Source organism: Barbus barbus (assembly GCF_936440315.1).
Source record: "Barbus barbus genome assembly, chromosome: 39".
Taxonomy (NCBI): domain Eukaryota; kingdom Metazoa; phylum Chordata; class Actinopteri; order Cypriniformes; family Cyprinidae; genus Barbus; species Barbus barbus.
In genome coordinates, this window is record NC_136717.1 from 22,064,918 (window position 1) to 22,080,667 (window position 15,750).

Consider the following 15,750-nt stretch of genomic DNA (forward strand, 5'->3'; position numbering starts at 1 on the left):
TTAGTTTTTTCATGTCAAAAATGACAAATTCCACATAGCCATTTTAGAGAGATCATGTGGAAAAATTAAGTATTTGTCTTAAAATATAGTTTTTAAATTATACAAATCAATAAATAAGGAGTAACCATAAAACAACACATAAAAAAAGATCAAATGTGGCTTATTTTTGTTATATTTTTTTTCCTCTTTAGGATTTAAGACGGGCTTTCAAAAGTAATGTGCATCAGACATTTAGAGTGTTATTGTTTAATTGTTGCTGGGTAATACAAGAGACAGTGAATATTGTGAGACATAATAGCAAAGAATTACATTTGTTTAAAATGGCTGAGGACATGCAGTTTTTCATGATTAAAAGATTACATGAGACTTGATTAAAGATTAAAATAGTTTTAAACAATTAATTCATTTTATTGCATATAATCTTAAAAGATGTAATGAAATATATCAATATTTTCAAAGCATTTCAAATCATGTTTTCATGGATTGTTGAGTTGCTCAGACAGCAGGCTATTGGCAACACTTCTTTCTCAAGATGAGAGGAAGAAATCGTGCTCATTCTGCATCTGAGAGCGGAATACAGCATTAGCCTTCGCCACTTTCTTAGGAGTGTTGAGATACTTATTCAGCAGAGCTTTGTAGTGTTTCTCAGGATTGCCGTCCATATTCCCCACCTTCCACGTGTAGTAGGCATTGGTTGGAGGAATGTTGAGATTATTACCCAGCCAAACCCAGAGTCTGGAGCAGGGCAGAAGACCCACAGCAAAGTACAGTGGCTCTTCGTTGTCCATCAGGTTTCTGTAGAACGAAAGATACTTCTTCATAGCTGGAGTTTGCTGAATGGGAGGCTCACCTTGTGGAGTATTAAGCATCTTCAGTCAATTCAGAAGAAACTTGAAATGTTTAAAGTCTTTTTTTCTATTCTTACCTTGAAAAAGTATTGTTGGAGCATCAAATCGCCAAAACTTTTGTAGCTTGAGTATCTGCCTTTAAAGAAGTTCTTCATGTCATTGGGCCAAGTTATTTTTGCACTCATTTTCTTCAACATCTCAGTCACTTTCAGTACATAGTTAATGTCTTGGATGGTGAAGTTGACGTATCGCTCTGCCTGCAGGCTGCCATTCTGCATTTGTGTCAGGAAATCCACCCGGATTGTCTTATTGGCGATGTCTGCATTGTTCTCCCAGAGAAGTTCATAAACATCCGTCGTAGATTTAGTTTTCAAACTGTTATTTGGACTGTTACAGAGAGCGTACCTGTTATAAACACAAACCATTTTTAAACGAACTATTTAGAAGAATAGTTAGTAATTGTTACTAGATTAGTTCATTACAAGCTCTCCTGCATTTCTGATCAGCGAAAGGCCAAGGAAAATCAATGAAGAGCCATTATATTAAGATCCCCATTTATTAAAAAGATGAAGTGTTTTTACATTACATTTTTACATTTACATAAACTTTAAGACCTTACCTAAAATATAAGAACCAAAAACAGAGAAAGGCCAGAGTCTTCATGTTTCTTGTCTCTTGATTGGTAGTTGTCTTCAACGTCCTTGATCTCCAATCCAAACTGTCTCATTCTGTTCCCATGAAGAGAGTTTTATATACTGTATGCGCTCGCTGATTGGGTAATGAAGAATTAATCCAGAATTAATCATCCTTTGTTAGTGGAATTTATAGGCTATTCTTTAGTCATGTTTTAAGGAAATTGTACAGATGTGGTGTAGGCAAACCGGTGGAACCAGAGGAACAGAAGAAAAAAAGAAAAAGTTTTTGCCTATGTAGAGAACATTATATTTTAGTGAATTTCTCTGAGACCTCGTATGTCACAGTTTTAAGTCTGGATATTCTGTAAAGAGCACATTCGGGGCTTTTTAGAGAATGTTTGGAAGTTTCACTACAGAGGATATAGCATAACATATGAATAAAATATCATATTTAAAAAATGTAATTTTTTCATTTTATCTTATGCTCTAAACAAAGTAATGACATGAAAAAAATACTAAATTCACAAAGGTATTTTTCTGGGTCTCAGGAGGATAAAGTGACTGTACTGCAAAAGAATGTGCAGAACTGGGTATAAGTTATCTGTTGAGAAGTAAATGGTTTTGTTTCTGTTGTTAGAAATGTGCAAGAAACTTCAGCGTATCCAAAAAGGGCCCGAACATGTATCCCAATACTGTTGAGCAGTTCTGCTTGAAAAAGGATTGCAAAATGCAATGCTGAGTTGCTCACACAGAAGCATATTTGCAACACTTCTCTCTAATAACACTGGTCTACAATTTTTTATTAGTTGTCTGCTTCAAATATAAAATGTGTTAATATGTATTTTGATGTGCTGAATTCAGATATGACAGTTAAAACAACTGACTAGCTACTGTTGCCAAGAAACTTAAGTTTTTACATTTTACAACTCTGTATGTTCTGTAGATAGTACCTGTCGCCTGTCCTGTTTACACTTTAAAAATCAGCAAAAGGGTTATATAAATCAAATTTATTATGAAACAAAAGGCAAAAAACTATATAGTTCAGTCCTAATGGTGTCTACTTGCTGCTTCTTGGCTTGTCTCTTGTATTCATTAAATGGAGCATGTCTTGTCACTGTCCATCACTGATGGGCTCCATTTGCTCCATCTGCAGTTATCTGCACTGTTCATACAAGTATGAAGCATCTCTGCTCACTTTGACTAAACAGAAATGTGACTCTTTGCAAAGTCAAACACTACCACATAAGAGAGCATGATACTGTATGCCAGTAATTTCTAAAACTCCAGATACTTCCTCATAGTTGGAGCTTGCTAAATGGAAGACGCACTCTGTGGAATTGAGAATATTAAGCATCTTCAGTGAATTTAGAAACAGCTTGTGAGTGGTTTTTTTCTTTGATTACTTGTTCTTACTTTTAAAAAAATTGTATGAGCATGAAATCACCAAAACTTTTGTAGCTTGAGTATCTGCCATTAAAAAAGTTCTTGAGGTCATTGGGCCAAGTTACTTTTGCACTCATTTTCCTCAACATATCAGTCATGATCATACACAGTTAATGTCTTGTATGGTAAAGTTGACATATTGGTCCGTCTGGAGGCTGCCGTTCTGCATTTGTATCAGGAATTCCACCCGCATCGTCTCATTGGCGATGTCTGTTTTGTTCTCCCAGAGAAACTCTTAAACATCCATGGCAGAATTCATTTTCAAACTGTTTGGACTGTTACTGTGAGGAGCTTGACAGTGGGGTTAAGGATCCGCTTGCAGGCTCAGTTACAATCTGAGTCATACAGGCAGGGTCAATCATCAGAAAACACAACAACAGAGGCAAGGCAAGGCTTAATGTAAAAGAAAATTACACATAGGTTGTACTATAAACCGTTACACTTTTATTCCTAGCCATTCCATGTTTTTCCTGTCTAGCTTCTTGCCTTGCCTAGCCTAGCCTAGTTTCGATACTTGAACTTTTTCTATTGTGGACTGACTGTTGATCATTTGCTGCCTGTACTGACCTTATGCCTACTGAGATTATATGCAGTGTTCTGTTGTATGTTTTACGTGTGGATTGATTAGGAATTTGACGATGTATCGTGTGGGCTGTATGTGTTAGAGTTTTTAGAGTTTTTAGCCTGCTAACAGGTGTTATATCATACAGGAATGTGCTGTTATGAAATGCCCACGAGTGATCTATCAGCTTTATTGATGTCAATACACAGGTATTCGCCTTTTATTCCTTTTTTTTATTGTATTTTATATTCTTGTCTTGTGTTAATATGTGATTAACTTTATGGTGCAGTGTAAATTGGTATTTTATTCAATTGTTACATATGGAGTTCACATTACATGAGTCCCTTTCGCACCGCTTTAGTTCTAGAACTAAAAATACAGTACTAAAGTACTGGGCCGATTTTGCGCAAACTATTTCCCAGTACCATTTAAAGGGTTGCATTCGCACCGAGAGTGGATACTAAGAAGTGACGTAAGCCAGTCGACAGCAACATCATTTGTGCGTGGCGTTCAACAACAAAAACAAAGGACAACGACGTTAACAACAGGAGGATGGAGGACATTGTGATTGGAGCTGTGTTTTTGTTGTTTCACAATAATGGACATGGAATGTTTACACAGTATGTGTTTACACAGCGTTTTAAATCATGGCGGGTGAGGGCGTTTTCGTACACGTTTAGCCAATCAGCGTACACTTACGTCACGATAGTTCCTATGGAACTGTTTTAGACCCTACTCTGAAGTAGGAGCTAATTTAGTTCCTCAAAAAGGAATTTTTTTTTTTTTTTGTGACGTATTGTCAAGTATGGTGACCCATACTCGAAATTGGTGCTCTGCCTTTAACCCATCCAAGTGCACACACACAGCAGTGAGTAGTGAACAAATCCACACACACACACACACACACACACACCGTGAACACACACCCGGAGCAGTGGGCAGCCATGCTGCAGCGCCCGGGGAGCAGTTGGGGGTTCGGTGCCTTGCTCAAGGGCACCTCAGTCGTGGTATTGAGGGTGGAGAGAGCGCTGGACGTTCCCTCGGGGGCTCGAACTCGCAACCTTTCGATTACGAGTCCGACTCTCTAACCATTAGGCCACGACTTCCCCGGGAACTAAAACAGTTCCTAGTTCCTGCGGTGCGAACACGCCAAAAAGTGGGTTGTTCCACAATTAGTTTGGGTACTATGAAAAGGTTCCTGCGTTGCGAAAGGGCCTATACACTGGGGAGAGGAATGTGCTATTATGAAATGCCCACGAGTGATCTATCAGCTTTATTGATGTCAATCCACAGACAGTGGCCAGTCCCTGTTGGGTGTGACTGTTAATAAACCTGCTCCGGTGAATGGAAGTGGCAAGTGTCCTGGTCTTTCTTGTACACAACGCCAAGGGGAGTAACGGGCCGAAAACAAACCAGTTATATAAGCAACAGACAAACAAACAACACTCAGCAAAGTGTGTGTGTGCAACTTTTATAGAGATGGAGAGGCACAGGTATGGAATGGTGGGCAGGTGGAACGTGGGGGGAGGGATAAAAGACCAGGTCCATGTAATGGAGGAACTGGAGACTGAGACAGAGGCAGAGCAGGAAGCCTGGGCGGAGTTGGCAGAGCAGGAGACCACCGTAAATGGCCTCCTTGGCCATGGCATAACAAACAAAGAGTTCAGAAGTGTGCATCAACGCCTTGAGAGGTACTGAGGAGGTCACCTCGGGAGGTTCTGCAATGGAAGCCATCACCTCATGAGAAGCTGGAGTGGGCTCTGGAGCAGATTCAAGGACTCAAGCTGTCTCGGGAGCAGACTCATGGACTGGAACGGGCTCTGGAGTGGATTCAAGGACTGGAGTGAGCTCTGGATCACACTCATACAGTAGACTGGAGCGAGCTCTGGAGGCTCTTGGACTGGAGCAGACTTCCGGGGAGTTCTGGACTGGAGCAGACTTCCGGGGAGTTCTGGACTGGAGCAGACTCTGGGACAGCCAGTGCTGAGCCCCTTGGAATACCAGCTGCTCTAGCTGAAACCAGTGGTGGGTCCACCAAACTGGAGATCAGCCCCAAATGTCTTTGGAACGCCCGAGTGACATTAAGTGCAACGTTCACTATGACCGGAAACACAGGAATGGCATGCGTGACATCAGTGACGGCTGGAGGCTCAAGGCTGGTGGCCGTCTTGGGAACAGACTCTTGGCTGGCAGCCATCTTGTGAAGAGGATCTAGGGTGGCGCCATCTTGGGAAGAGATTCTGGGCTGGCAGCCATCTAGTGAAGAGACTCTCCATGTCGTGAACAGTGTAGCAAATTAGCTCAAAGTGAGATGAACATAATTTATCATAATGGGTTGTTATCAATTATATATTCATCTACAGGAATTAACTGTAGCATTAATAGTACAATAAAATGATTTGTTCGTCTGCAGTACGGACAGTTTCAATCGTCTATTGACTCTAAGGAAAATTATTTCTCTGGTCACAAAAAATAATTTCCTTATTAATACATCGCTCATTAGCATGTAACAAAACCGGAACGTTAAAGTGACCTCGTTTCCGTGAGCTGCAGACACAGACAACCAAGTGTGAATACATATGGATGTTTATTAAACTACACTACAGGGGAACATGTAACATTGAACTAAACACAAACATACACACATTAAACATAGATGCCAACGCACGGAAGGCATGGAGAGAGAGAGAGAGAGAGAGAAAGAGAGACAGACAGAGAGAGAGCGCTCACACGCAAGAGAGAGAGCATAATGGCAGGATTTGCACATCAGCTAAACACAACCTGTTAGAACCATCAAAGAATTACATCACCTTAATCAAAAGGGGTCGAAGCCTAGAAGCGCATCCCCAAAAGGGGAGTCGCGAGGTTTCCACGGTGATGTGTGTCTCTCAAGGTAAAAAGAAGAACGCGCCTTTTGGGTGTGGGCGATGTTTTATCTGGCCCTGTTACACCCATTTTTGGTCGGTCTGACCAATAACAAGGCACATAGTTTCAGTGGGAAAGTGTTTCTTTGTCTCACTTGACAACTCATTTGCATGTTTTATGACTGTTCTGCTCGATAGGTGTAATTCTTCCCACAGTACCGTAAGAATATCATGATGCATTTCACGAGGTCACAGTGTACATCATTGTTTGAGAAATAAAGAGCAGATCATTTTGATATCAAGAAAGAGACATCTAGCAGATATTAAACCAGAGATACATTCATACACCTGAATATGAGTATTTAGAGCTTTCTAATACAAATAACGAGTGGTCACTAGGCTAATATAATAAGGAAACATACAAACAACACGTGCCTATACCAGATATATTTATAACTGCTTTATTATGGCCTAAATAAAGAAAATGTATTTATGTGTGTGTGTGTGATGTGTATTTGAAGTTGTGGAGACCACTGGTCTAGTCAGGCCGTTGGTGCCTGGCACAGGGGGGTCATTCACTCCTTTTCGGAAGGTGTTTGAAGTTTGATAGGGAGACCAGAGAGGTGACCTGCTTAGCATCTTTTGATAGTGGGGAAAAACCATTGGCAATTTAGCACCCATATAAAGGTCGAATGTGGGGCCAGGTCTGTGAATTATATGCAAATGTCCAAAGGCTAAAAGGGGTCTCTTGAGACAATAAGTTCCAATGACCATTAAGGATGATAAGCAGATGCTACAACAGGCTCTGGTGCAGTGCCACTTTCCTCCTCTGCGACCCCACAGTGACAGATAAACCACTCAGAATTAAAGGGGACTTAGTAGGCCCCTTTTTACAAGATGTAAAATAAGTCTCTGATGTCCCCAGAGCGTATATGTGAAGTTTTAGCTCAATATACCCCACAGATACATTTTTGCCACTTTTAGGGATATGAGCCAAAATGCGCTATTTTGAGTGTGTTGCTTTAAATGCAAGTGAGCTGTTGCTCCCGGAGAAGAGGGCGGAGCTTGGTTTCAAAGTCAGTCATCTGATTATACTGTGCATAATAAATTCGTGTTTATGAATTACACAGACGGGGAGCACAGCAGGATAAAAATAACATCATAGCTGGTCTCATGCTATCACAAACTTTATAAGTCCCACTTCTGATTATGAGCTCAACAACTTCAAGCGATCGACTCACATTGCTCTCATATGCAACTTTTAACTAGCACATTCCTATTCACGATCATTCTGGTAGCACTTGAAGGCAGCATCAGTGCAAACACACAGAGACAATGATAGCTTTAGCAATAAGCCTTACAGAGTGCCAAGCAGCTCTTTCAGAAAGGAAATTTGGAAAACAAATGCATGATACTTACTTTGTCTAGAACTGACGTTCACGCACGAAGCGTTGGTATTGATTCATAAACATTTAGGGGACTTCACCGATTTTTTCCGGGGTATTTCCTTTGAAAATGAAATTTAACCACAGTGTCCTCGGCTCAGAGGGGGGATTATGGCGACTCCTATGTTTATTAGTCCATCCCAAAACACAACACTTGAAAAACCTCTTTGGCGCTGACATTGTATATATCTCCTGTAATGGTGGACCGCAGCTTCTCACTCAGGGCTGTGTTTATGCTAATAGGGCATAGAGCGTCACAAATGGACACAAACTTTTTCCCCTCAGTGACGTGCACAGAGGAAGAATCTGAAACGGCTTGTTTGGAGAGACTGTTTATGATTTATTGGTTTTATTAAAAAATGAGTTGGTGGATTTTTAACATTATAGGCTGGTTGTTTTCACACACTGCGGCCACACAGCTGTGTTCAAACACCGTATAAAAGTGATTTTTGCAATAATAGGTCCCCTTTAAAGCATTCATGAAGTCCTTTAACTCGCACTTGAATCTGCCTTTAGGCAACCATGATTTTATAGGCTCATTAAGACTGGGTCCATAACTGGCCTGGGTAGCTCCATGAATACTGCTGGATCTATGCGTGGCTGAGTATTCTGTAACGAGGAACGTGACAACGAGGTTGAGGATTGAATTGCTGGCTTTATTACAATCTGAGTCATACAGGCAGGGTCAATCATCAGCAACCACAACAATAGAGGCAAGGCATAATCCATATATAGGCATAAGGTCAGAGCAGAAAACAATCAACAATCAGTCCACAATAGAAAACAATCCAGGAATCAAAATTAGGCTTGGCAAGGCAAGGCAATCCCTTACAAAAATGTCCTGTGGTACTGCAGCAGTCCTACATAAATTTACCACACAACAAATGAGCAGAGCTAAATATGACAGGATTACCATAGCACTTTCTGTTGTACAGTATCACAAGAATTTACCATTAGATGTCATATGTAGTTTTTCTGTTGTTTTTGTGTTGTAATTCCAACACAAGCTAAATATGACATGATTACCACAGCACTTTCTATATAGCATGAATTTACTACAGAAAAATACAATGTGTATTATTTGTATGGTTTTTGTGTGATATTTCCAAAGCTGGCAGAAATATAATGCTGTTGAGTGCAGTGTGTCAAATAAAGTAATGTGATATTTTTAAGGTTACAATAAGATCTGAATTAATATATGATGAAAATGCCAGCTGTAATTAACTGCTAAAGTATTTTACAATATAAACAATTGTCTGATCTCACTTTATCATAATTGAAGAGTTTATTAAACTACAAATTAATTCCCTAGCACAGATAGTACATTCTCACAAAAATGTTCGTTTTATGATTTCAATTTAATTTATGACAGATGTGTTATATTGTAACTCTACCATCTATAATGTAATGACAACATCAATATGTCTAAGATATGAAATATAGTCCAGTATGTATTGTGTTTTATATACAGTGGTGTGAAAAAGTGTTGGCCCTCTTCCTGATTTTTTATTTTTTTGCATGTTTGTCACACTTTAATGTTTCAGATCATCAAACAAATTTAAATACTAATCAAAGATAACACAAGTAAACACAACAAGTTTTTTTATTATGAAGGGAAGACAAAATCCAAAACCCACATGGCCCTGTGTGAAAAAGTGCTTGCCCCCTAAACCTAATAACTGGTTGGGCCACCCTTAGCAGCAACAACTGCAATCAAGCGTTTGCGATAACTTGCAATGAGTCTGTTACAGCGCTGTGGAGGAATTGTGGCCCACTCATCTTGGCAGAATTGTTGTAATGTGGGTTTGGATTTTGTTTTCCCTTCATAATAAAAAACCTTTCATTTAAAAACTGCATGTTGTTTACTTGTGTTATCTTTTATTAATATTTAAATTTGTTTGATGATCTGAAATATTAAAGTGTGACAAACATGCAAAAAAAAAAAAAAAAAAAAAAAAAATCAGGGAGGGGGCCAACACTTTTTTTTTTTTAATTTTGTATTTTTGTATTTTTGTTTGTTGAAAAAAAATTTTTGTATTAAAAACACTTTTCTTTTATTGGTCGGATGAAATATGCTAATTTTTTGAGATAGGAATTTTGGGTTTTCATGAGCTGTATGCCAAAATCATCAATATTAAAACAATAAAAGGCTTGAACTACTTCAGTTGTGTTGTAATGAATCTAAAATATATGAAAGTCTAATGTTTATCAGTACATTACAGGAAATAATGACCTTTATCACAATATGCTAATTTTTTTGAAAAGGACCTGTATATACTGACTAGATGTCGCCTCTGACGCTGCGGTCCATAGGAACGATGCGTCAGCGCGGCCGCCATCTTGGGTCGGGGGAAGCCGCGTCTACTCTGCATTAGTTAACATTGGCAGAGAACTATCAACGATTAAAATCACCTTAATTTGCTTACTTTTCAACCGATTTTCAAGCCGTTTGATTTATTATAAATGTCAGACATATATTTATGATAGAACATAGATTAATTAATTATTTTACTTATAAGTAAAATAATTAATTAATCTATGTTCTATCATAAATATGTGATATATCATATACAATACAATACTTAGACACACCTACATAACTAATTAATTTGTTCTACAATGCACAAAACAATTACAAGGATGCTGATAGTGATATGAAAAAAAACATGAATAATATAAAGTATATATAAAATATAAATAAATAAATAATAGAGCAAAATTTAAATTAATAAAGGCACGAGTTAAACAAACAAAGCGGGAAAAAAAACAATTATGGACTTCCTGACCAACAGACCTCAGAATGTTAGGATGGGGAACCTAACATCTGCCTCTAGGCAGAAATTAAATCATCATAAATCGTCCAAATCTCTTTTCTTAGGTTTTTGGTTTGTTCCAACTGACAGACATGTATTTATGATCGAGTCCAGAGAAAATTGAAGCTTTTGATATTAATCTACTTCAAAACTAGGTGTAAGTTTATTATTCTTCCACTTCAGTGAACTTAAAATTAACTATTGTTACTTACCTTAGCCTAGTCTACTGCACACAAAATGGCTACAATGGTGTGATATCCATACTTAAAAATACATGTTAATTAAAACATTTGAATTGTACTGGTTTATTTTGTACATCAGCAAGCCTGCAATACAATGACCCAGCGTAAAATGGTTATATAACACAAAAACAAACATAACGTGCGTACGTAGTGTGAAAACATCTTCCAGTATTTACAACAGCTTATTAAATGATTAGGCTACAGTATATAACAGGTTAACCATTCTTTGAAAACATCCAGTTCATGAAAATATCTACTACAGCACAAAAGTCCGGCATCTTCAGAGTTGATCTGAATGCCGGGAAACTTTGGCGCTTCCTTCAGATCCCCGACCCAAGATGGCGGCGATGTTGACGTATGCTTAGAGGCCCAAGACGACATCTAGTCAGTATATATATCTATGTTCCTCAACCGCCAACCGTGAACCAGACAATGTGTAAAATGTTGCGTTTCTGGTTATTTCATTTTTCTGAAGAAAACACAGTCGAAACGGGTCTATCGAGCTCACTGAAGACACGCACATTCACAACGAAACATTAAGGAAGAATGGCATTTCTCAGAGGAAGTTATTGTCAGCTGGCCAGAGTAGATTTCGTTTTCGTAGAGAAACCAGAGTAGATTAAGTGCTTCTGCTGTTCTTTTATGTGCATATGCTAAGTGTGTTGTTGTATTTGTCAGTTTAATTTACCACGCGAGCACATATCACTCTATTTAAATGAGATAGTAACAAGTATCAATATAACGAAACTTGATTTAGACCGACTGGAAATAACATACAGCTCTTCATTAAAAGAGCAAGTTCATAAGAGTTATTTGTTCATAAATTGGACACTGAAATTGTCCAAAAAGGCCCAGCTCAATAGTGTCATGTTTGTAAACTGAACTACATTGGTGGATCAGTACATAGTATAGCACTTTTCATGATTTAATAGATTAATAAGATTCATACTGAGTTCGGTGTCACTACCATGTGTTTTCTGTGTGAGTTAAACAAGTAAAGAGTGCTGCTGCAGAAATCTACTTGTGTTCCGTATTGCACTGTACATGTATGTAGGTAAGAACTGTCATTCATATAGATTGTCTATCCTAGCTGTTAATTGTTATATTGGTTTTACATTTAAAAGGATATTAATGAGTAAAACAAAAATCTCAGCTACTAAGTTCAATCAGCTGACAGCCCTATTGTTGACGTGTTTTTATATTACAGAGTCAGGCCTGGATGAAAACCTGCTTAAAGAGAGAGGTAGATTAACTGGAAGATAAAGCCTGGTGCTGATGTACCCGTTATAGGCTAAATGAAGAATTGTAAACCCGAAAAAGCTCAGATGAAGCTGACAAGACTGTCAGCTCAGCCTCAGTAAATATGCTCTTTTTGCCAGTCTTTTTTATATATATATATATATATATAAACAGAAACAAAGACTGGACAGCATTTAATGCAGCAACTAATTAAACACAAGTCCACAAGAAAACAGGCGAAAAATAGTAGGCTAAATACTATAAAACAGTCAATTCCAGTTTTTCAAAACACAATACCACAAAAGACAATGAATGTTTATGCTGCTTATGTATCTTTTCAAGGCCCCTGTAAATGAATCAGTTCAAGAAATGCAAAGAAGTATAGAAGGGCTACCGGAAGAAAACAGCGGCTCAGAGAGGAACTTGAAAACTGTAAGGGACAAATTAGTGGACTGAGATCTCGAGTCACATCTTTCAGGTATTTATATTTGATCTAAACAAAAACTTCTCACAAAATGAGGAATATTATAAAGCAGTTACAGTAAATAGTAAACAATAATGCTCTCTAAGAAGTTGATGCAGTTGTTATAGAGCCAATATTTACCAGATCTTAAAAATGACTTTGATCTGTCAGTACAGTCAGGTTGATCATGTTAAATAACCAGTTCATTTAGATGTTACCACATAAAGTTCTCCAGTGAAGTGCAGACATGATGCAACTGTTGTAAGTGGCAGCTTCATTGATTACACTCTGTATCATTTTAAACATAGTCTAAAGTCTCTAGTATAATATGTTTTTATAGAAAAATTTCAAAGCACCTTTTTTGTTTCTCTAAATTGTTTATAAGATAAAATAAATTGCTTATATAAAAAATAATTTGTTAAAATCTTGTTTCAGAGATCCCTGGATTCTCAATGAGCTGAGAAGGCTAAGGACAGAGGTACGACCTCAAACTGGAAGTGAGGTAAATAGAAAATTGTATTTAGAAAAAAATCTTAAGTATCAGTCCTCAAATTTGATTGACCTGTTGGTGGTCCAAGACATTTCACTGTTTGTATTACTCTGTTCACAATATTCCAGATTATGTATGTGGTGCTCAGTAGAAGCAGGTTGGAGAATGGATTGATCTGAATTGAGGAGCGTTTTTTTTTTTTTTTTTAAAGCCCTCAATGCTCCTATTTAGTGAATAGGGAGCAGAAAAAGAAAACCTAGAGTGGAATATGTGTTTCTCACATTCTAAACACTCTTTGTCACACACAGTTTCATAATGAACTGAAAACATTTGTACATTTCTCATGATAATATAAAATCTCTACTAGTGTTTTTCACAGTTGCTTTGCAAAACATCTGTCAAACAAACTAAAAACGAAGTCTGTGCCATTGTCAAATTGCAAAATGAAATAACCTGCGTGTAATCAGGGATTTCTTTGATGCACGCAAATATACCAGATTTACGGTAATTATCTGTGGAATTATTGGTGGAAATTAAATTATTGGTGCAATAACAATGTTTGAATTTTCATATTGTCAATTGTCATATCTGAATTCAGCACATCAAAATACATATTAATTAAAACATTTTATCTTTGAAGCAGACAACTAATAAAAAATTGTAGACCAGGGTTATTAGAGAGAAGTGTTGCAAATATGCTTCTGTGTGAGCAACTCAGCATTGCATTTTGCAATCCTTTTTCAAGCAGAACTGCTCAACAGTATTGGGATACATGTTCGGGCCCTTTTTGGATGCGCTGAAGTTGCTTGCACATTTCTAACAACAGAAACAAAACCATTTACTTCTCAACAGATAACTTATACCCAGTTCTGCACATTCTTTTGCAGTACAGTCACTTTATCCTCCTGAGACCCAGAAAAATACCTATGCGAATTTAGTATTTTTTCAGGTCATTACATTGTTTAGAGCATAATATGAAACATGATATTTTATTCATATGTTATGCTATATCCTCTGTAGAATGTTGTAACAGAAGGACCAGGCTCCTCCCAGAGCCAGTTACCCCGATCCACTTCACCTGAGTTTTAATCACCTGCACCTGCACCTCGTTATCACCAGCCACATATAAGCTCAGTCACCAAAGTCACCAGTTGTCCGATCTACGGATTACTCCATGGACCATCTCTGCTTCCTGACAAAGCTGAGTATAACTACCTGCGATTACTTACCTGTCCCTACTTACCTTCTGTCTTGTCCCATTCCAGTCCTCCTCCTCGTCTGTTCCGGTGGCTAGATCGGCTCCCCGCATGTCTCTGCCGCGGCCAATCCCCTGGATCTGTCAAAACAGAAAGACTTATTGTGATTGACATTCTGTTCTCCTTCAACCTCACGAAGTGACACTCACCACGTTCGAAGAATCCACACCACTGCAGTTTGCTGTAACACCCTGTAAATAAACACCTTATCATTTCACTTACCATCTGTGTCAGACCCGTTCCATTACAGAAGATCGGACCCAGACGGCTACACCATGAGTGTAAACGACCCATTCCAGGAACTGGTCGACACCTTGAAACGGGTATTAGCCCGTCCGGCTTCACCATCACCACAGGCCTCTGTTACCACACCCGTCACTTCTGCCTCCACCACTTCTTCGGCAATAATGTACGCCAGTCCCATGGCCCGACCAGCGCCCTATTCAGGCGATCCAGAGGAGTGCAATGGCTTCCTTCTCCAATGTACACTAACTATTGACTTACATCCTCAGATGTTCCTGACCGATCAGGCGAAGATACCGTTTGTGATCACGTCGCTCACAGGACCCGCATTGAGATGGGCGGAGACTATTTTAAGCCAAGCTGGACCCGCCACGCACTCTTTTGCCCAGTTTCTCGCCCATTTTAAAGAGGTGTTTAGCAGCTCTCCTGGTGATTCTTCAGTTGGGGAACAATTATATAAGCTTCGACAGGGTAATATGACTATTCATCAATACGCCCTGAAGTTTCGCACCCTCGCGGCCGCGAGTGGATGGAACGAGCCATCACTGATAACTGCTTTCCGGCAAGGCTTAAATACCCGCTTGAAGATTCACCTGGCCGCCTACGATGACACCTTTGGGCTAGAGAAGTTCATTCAACTTGCCATCCGCTGCTCCAACCGGATGCGGGCCTGTACATCGGAAACCACAACCGTTACCGCCATTGACACTCCTCCAAGCCACCAGCCAGAGGTTAGACCCATATCTGAACCGATGCAGACTGACACTTTCCATTTATCGCCAACAGAACGACAGAGGCGAATTACCAACGATTTGTGCCTGTATTGTGGAAGTTCTGACCATCGAATTCAATCCTGCACCCTTCGTCCACCCAGGCTTTGGGTGAGTGGTATGCACCCTCACATCCCCAAGATGAACCCCTTAACTACTTGTGCTAACATTGTTCTTGTAAATCACCTAATGCCAGTCACAGTCCTCTTGGACTCCGGATCAGCGGGGAACTTCATCTCGGGGAAACTCAGCCGGCAACTCCACCTCACACCCATTGCAACCGAAACCACTTACCAGATCCAGGCCATAACAGGTACTCCACTCACCCGTCGCCTAGTCAAATATTGTGTCGGTCCCCTAGTGCTGAGAATGGGGCAGCTCCATCAAGAGAGTATTCATTTACTAATTTTAGAGGAATCCACGGTAGAAATTGTTTT

The 15,750-nt window shown here is 39.1% G+C and overlaps 1 protein-coding gene across 1 annotated transcript; it reads right to left on the reverse strand.

The window, feature by feature from the left end:
• Positions 1 to 527: 527 nt before the first annotated feature.
• LOC306859040 (uncharacterized protein) lies at positions 528 to 1,273 on the reverse strand (the record flags this gene model as incomplete). The annotated part of the gene is made up of 2 exons (XM_079399848.1): positions 528 to 851; positions 926 to 1,273. The coding sequence occupies 2 exons, from the start codon at positions 1,271 to 1,273 to the stop codon at positions 528 to 530; spliced, it is 672 nt and encodes a 223-aa protein (XP_079255974.1).
• Positions 1,274 to 15,750: the final 14,477 nt, after the last annotated feature.